At 50.7% G+C, this 6,000-nt stretch overlaps 1 protein-coding gene across 1 annotated transcript in view; it reads right to left on the bottom strand.

Moving 5' to 3' along the window:
* Positions 1 to 2,070: 2,070 nt before the first annotated feature.
* LOC137315767 (zinc finger protein 850-like) overlaps positions 2,071 to 6,000 on the bottom strand; it is a 113,209-nt gene continuing 109,279 nt past the window's right edge. The window contains exons 4-5 of the mRNA XM_067980257.1: positions 3,358 to 3,704; positions 2,071 to 2,931 (exon numbers count right to left, since the gene is read on the bottom strand). Coding sequence (XP_067836358.1) covers positions 2,097 to 2,931; positions 3,358 to 3,704 — 1,182 coding nt within the window. The 3' untranslated portion in view covers positions 2,071 to 2,096. The remainder of the gene's footprint in view (positions 2,932 to 3,357; positions 3,705 to 6,000) is intronic.

The raw sequence follows: 6,000 nt of genomic DNA, 5'->3' as shown, positions 1-6,000 counted from the left end.
GCAGCTTGAGGGAAGGAGCTAAGAGAACGGTGAGAAACCCCTGTGTGCAGCGTGAGAACACATTAAATGAGTCAATGATTTTGTCTCCTGGTGACTGGAACCAGGTTGTGAACAGAGACCCTGAAACCCCGCCAACTGCCACAGGTAAGGAGGTGCACTGTAACTTTAACTATAAATATATACAGAAAGTGGAGTCACTGTCCCTTTAAATATTTGCACCACTCCAACAGGTAAGAAGTGGCACTGTACCTTTACTAATAAACATGCACAGAAAGGGGTTAAATGATGCAGGGAGGAGGGTCGTGTGGAGCATGATCACGGGCTTGGACCAGTTGGGTCGAATATCCTGTTTCTCTGCTGTAATCTCGAAGTAATTCTATGTAAAAGAAGGGAACCACTGTCCCTTTAAAGATCCGCCTCAGCCCCACGGTTGAGGAGAAGCACTGTGCGTTTAACTACCACAAAAACACAACCTGGAGTCGAAGACAGCACTTTAACTGCCAACGGCAGAGACAGTGCGCTCACTATCCCTTTAAGAATGGCGACAGTCTCCTGTTGCTGCCGGTTAATGGCGGCCCAGCGAGCCTGGCGCGGGGCGGAGACCGCTCCATGTTGCGGCCGAGCCCCGGGCTCCAATGTTCCGATCAAGTTCCATTTAATTTCGCTGATCCCCCGTTTCCCCCACCGTCCCCCAGGCCCCCGCCGATCACAGCAATCGCCAATAAAATGGTTTCAATGGTGGTCCGAGGTACCCAGAGTGCAGCGCGAGTGCGAATACGCCCTGTTCCCCAATACAGGAGACCAGCGCGCAGGCGCGAGAGTGACTTCTGTCCGGAGCCGCGGGTCCGGAGTCGGGAAAAGACACCGGGGGCTGGAAATTAATAAACCGGGCAAGCCCACGCCGCAGGGTTTATAGAGATAGAGTGCGGCCTCAGAGGCCACCCGACCGGGCGTGTTCACCCGGATTGAAGCCGTGAGCCTCATTCCCCGATAACAGGCGCGGGTCTCCGACCGCCATTTTTGTGGAGGAAGGTCGGGACTTTTGTCAGCAGAATTGCGCAGGCGCTGCCTTCCTGGTACAGGAACAAACAGTGGGAGGGGCTTCAGGGACCCCGTGACGAGAAACAAAGAGTGGGCGGGGCTTCAGGGTCCCAGTGACCAGGAACAAAGAGTGGGCGGGGCTTCAGGGTCCCAGTGAGTGGGGACAAAGAGTGGGCGGGGCTTCAGGGTCCCAGTGACCAGGAACAAAGAGTGGGCGGGGCTTCAGGGTCCCTGTGACTGTGTGCAAAGAGTGGGCGGGGCTTCAGGGTCCCAGTGACCAGGGACGAAGAGTGGGCGTGGCTTCAGGGTCCCAGTGACCAGGAAAAAAGAGTGGGCGGGGCTTCAGGGTCCCAGTGCCTCATTTATTTTATTCTCACTCTGCTCACAGGGGGTTTCTCACCATTTTCTCCTCTCCTCTCCTGAAGGTCCCGACTCCCACTGGGGTCACAGATCCATAGGCTGTGGTCAAGCTCCAAGACCAGTTAAGTGGCAACTCTTCACCCGTCAGTCGGGGCAGCGAGTGGCAGCAGGATACTTGACTGCAGAAGCATCACACATTGGTTGGGAGGGGATCACACTCACCTGTTACAGCCCTCACCCCTACAGTGGAGTAATTAACAGACTGGGTTCAGTGTTTAGAGATCCCGAGCCTGTTACCGATACCTTCCCTGGATACTGAGGTTAGGAGAAGGAATCTGGGAGGTATGGAGAGCTGGGACTTGTCCATGAGAGTAACTGAAGGTATGAGAACTGAAATAATCCAGAGTTAGAAAGGAGAAAGATCCAAAAATGGAACAGTGGGGAACAGGACGTCAAATAGTCTCCTCTTACCTTGGAGAACTCAAGGACTTGATACACTGTGTGTTTGATGCAAAGCTGATTTATTTCACATGCATCAAAATATTAAATTGCAGCGTGTTATCGATCCCTTCCCTGGATACCACGGCTACATGTTATTACCATCAGCAGAAACAATCCCCAACTGCAAAAATGAACATGGTTCAGTCCTGGATGTGATTAACAGCGGCAATAGCAGCAGAATCCATCCACTGCAGTCACTTGTGGACTCGCTGGTGTGACAGGAGGTGGGATGACTGAGTGAATCCCTTCCCACACACGGAGCAGGTGAACGGCCTCTCCCCAGTGTGAAGTCGCTGGTGTCTCAGCAGGTGGGATGACTGAGTGAATCCCTTCCCACACACGGAGCAGGTGAACGGCCTCTCCCCAGTGTGAAGTCGCTGGTGTCTCAGCAGGTGGGATGACTGAGTGAATCCCTTCCCACATGCGGAGCAGGTGAACGGCCTCTCCCCAGTGTGAGTACGTTGGTGTTTCAGCAGATGCTTAGTGCTTTTAAAGCTCTTCCCACAGTCAGAACATTTAAAGGGTCTCTTATTGGTGTGAACAAGTTGGTGTTTACTGAGGCTGGCTGAAAAACTGAATTTGCTTCCACACACGGAGCAGGTGAACGGCCTCTCCCCAGTATGAACTCGCTGGTGTCCCAACAGGTTGGAAGCCTGAGTGAATCCCTTCCCACACACAGAGCAGAGGTACGGCCTCTCTGCAGTGTGAACTCGCTGGTGTGTCAGTAGGTGGCAAGACTGAGTGAATCGCTTCTCACACACGGAGCAGGTGAACGGTCTCTCCCCAGTGTGAACTCGCTGGTGTGTCAACAGATCCTTTGTGTTTTTAAAGCTCTTCTCACACTCAGAACATTTAATCGGTCTCTTATCAATGTGAACAAATTTGTGTTCAATGAGGTGGGATGATTTAGTGAATCCCTTCCCACACACGGAGCAGATCAACGGCCTCTCCCCAGTGTGACTGCGTCGATGAGTTTCGAGCTGGGACGGGCAATTGAATCCCTTCCCACAGTCCCCACATTTCCACGGCCTCTCCCCTCTGTGAATGGTACTTTTTCCTTCCATACTCAAAGACCGATGATATTCAGGTCCTGATGAATCGAGTGTCTCTATCAGATCTTGACGTGATGTTTGATTTGAGTTTCTGGTCTGTTAATCCTCCCCTTCTAATGCCCTGTAAAAGGAATTTACAAAAGTCATCACTGTAAATACAGGATAGAAATTCAGAACAGACAATTCCAGTTTCAATGGAACATTCTTTCATCTCTTGTTCCCCCAAAGCTGTAAATCCCCGTCCCACACACTCTCCCTCCTCCCTCTGCCGAAATCCAAACCCATCGCACCATTTCTAAATTCCATACTCCATATCCAGTTTTCTCACACCCACGACTCCGGCTGAGTTCAGTCCGACACTCACAGGTTCCCCTCTCTCTACTCCCCTGCGCAGGTGAACGGCCTCTCCCCAGTGTGAGTACGTTGGTGTCTCAGGAGAGCATTCCTGCTTTTAAACCTCTTCTCACAGTCAGAACATTTAAAAGGTCTCTTATCAGTGTGAACAAGTTGGTGTTCAATGAGACTAGATGAACAAGTGAATCTCTTCGCACATACGGAGCAGGTGAACGGTCTCTCCCCGGTGTGAACTCGCTGGTGTTTCAGCCGGTCGGCTGAATGAGCGAATCCCTTCCCACACTCTGCGCAGGTGAACGGCCTCTCCCCGGTGTGAACTCGCTGGTGTTTCAGCCGGTCGGCTGAATGAGCGAATCCCTTCCCACACTCTGCGCAGGTGAACGGCCTCTCCCCGGTGTGAACTTCAAGGGTTAAGTTACGAGGAGAGATTACACAAATTGAAGTTGTATTCTCTCGAGTTTCGAAGGTTCAGGGGTGATCTGATCGCAGTTTATAAGATATTAAGGGGAACAGATAGGGTGGACAGAAAGAAACTGTTTCCACTGGTTGGGGATCCTGGGAGTAGGGGGCACAGTCTAAAAATTAGAGCCAGACCTTTCAGGAGTGAGATTAGAAAACATTTCTACACACAAAGGGTGGTAGAAGTTTGGAACTCTCTTCCGCAAATGGCAATTGATACTAGCTCAATTGCTAAATTTAAATCTGAGATAGATAGCTTTTTGGCAACCAAAGGTATTAAGGGATATGGGCCAAAGGCAGGTGTATGGAGTTAGATCACAGATCAACCATAATCTTATCAAATGGCGGAGCAGGCACGAGGGGCTGAATGGCCTACTCCTGTTCCTATGTTCCAATGACATGAGAACACATTTTTTTATGCAGTGAGTGGTCATGATCTGGAATGCACTCCCTGAAAGATCGGTGGAGGCAGATTCAACATAAACTTTCAAAGAGAATTGGATAAGTACTTGAAGGGAACAAATTTACAGTGCTATGGGGAAAGGCAAAGGGAGTGGGGCTAATTGGTTAGCTCTTTCAAAGAGCTAGCACAGGCACGATGGGCCGAATGGCTTCCTTCTGTGCTGCAAAATACTATGATATTACACTGTCCTATTAAACACTCCCAGGGCAGGAACATCAAAACTTTACTCTGTATCTAACCCGTGCTGCACCTGCCCCGGGAGTGTTTGAAGGGACAGTGTAGAGGGAGCTTTACTCTGTATCTAACCCGTGCTGTACCTGCCCTGGGAGTGTTTGAAGGGATATTGTAGAGGGAGCTTTACTCTGTATCTAACCCGTGCTGGACCTGCCCTGGGAGTGTTTGAAGGGATATTTTAGAGGGAGCTTTACTCTGTATCGAACCCGTGCTGGACCTGCCCTGGGAGTGTTTGAAGGGACAGTGCAGAGGGAGCTTTACTGTGTATCTAACCCGTGCTGTACCTGCCCTGGGAGTGTTTGAAGGGACAGTGTCGAGGGAGCTTTACTCTGTATCTAAACCCTGCTGTCCCTGTCCTGGGAGTGTTTGATGGGGCAGTGTAGAGGGAGCTTTACTCTGCATCTAACCCGTGATGTACCTGCCCTGGGAGTGTTTGATGGGACAGTGTGGAGGGAGCTTTACTCTGCATCTAACCCATGCTGCACCTGCCCCGGGAGTGTTTGATGGGACAGTCTAATATCATAGTATGTTGCAGCACAGATGGAAGCCATTCCGGGGAGAGACCGGTTCGATACTTCAAGTGTGGGAAGGGAGTCACTCAGTTTTCCCATCTGTTAACACAAATTACACTGTGTTATTCCCCCATTTACTCCCTGCTGTCTGTCCTGAATTGATCCATTTTACTAACTAATGTTGAAATCTTTGCTCCGCCCAACAGGGTTCCATCTGTTTGAACCCACAACAGAAAGGGCCAGTTTTCTCCTGGAGTTTGAGATCAATCAGGTTTAAAAATGTTGCAGAGTTTCAGCCAATGAGGGAGATCCGGGCTCAGCCCCGCCCATTCGGTGGCACAAGTCCCGCCCCTCACTCACTCCTATTGGTTGGAGGACCCGCCGCCCCCTCGTTCTTCCAGCCCCGCCCCCGCTCTTCCTATTGGCCCGGAGCACCCGTTAATCCCCCAGGCAGTGAGAGCTGAGCATGCGCGGAGGGCGGACGGCGACTGAGGCAGAGGCGGCGGGTGAAGAGCTGGAGAGAGCGGGTTAATAAAGGGCGGGGATCGCAGGGCCCAGAAACACCGAGTGCAGGGCCCAGGACCCGAGAGAAAACAGGCGGCATTATCAACCCTCCACTACCCGCCGGTGTAAGCGGCAAACTCCGGGACAGGTAGGAAGTCCCAGCGAGTCAGGGAGCGTCTGTAAATGGAGGAGAAATAGTTATGGTCAGGGAGCGTCTGTAAATTAAGAATAAATAGTGATTGTCAGGGAGCGTCTGTAAATAAAGGTTAAATAGTGATTGTCAATAAAGGTTAAATAGTGATTGTCAGGGAGCGTCTGTAAATAAAGGAAAAATAGTGATTGTCAGGGAGCGTCTGCAAATAAAGGATAAATGGTGATTGTCAGGGAGCGTCTGTAAATAAAGGATAAATGGTGATTGTCAGGGAGCGTCTGTAAATAAAGGATAAATAGTGATTGTCAGGGAGCTTCTGTAAATAAAGGATAAATAGTGATTGTCAGGGAGCATCTGCAAATAAAGGCT

Source organism: Heptranchias perlo, unplaced genomic scaffold (genome assembly GCF_035084215.1).
Source record: "Heptranchias perlo isolate sHepPer1 unplaced genomic scaffold, sHepPer1.hap1 HAP1_SCAFFOLD_56, whole genome shotgun sequence".
Lineage (NCBI taxonomy): Eukaryota > Metazoa > Chordata > Chondrichthyes > Hexanchiformes > Hexanchidae > Heptranchias > Heptranchias perlo.
Note: the sequence above shows the minus strand (reverse complement) of the source record. Positions and strands in the feature narration are given on the sequence as shown.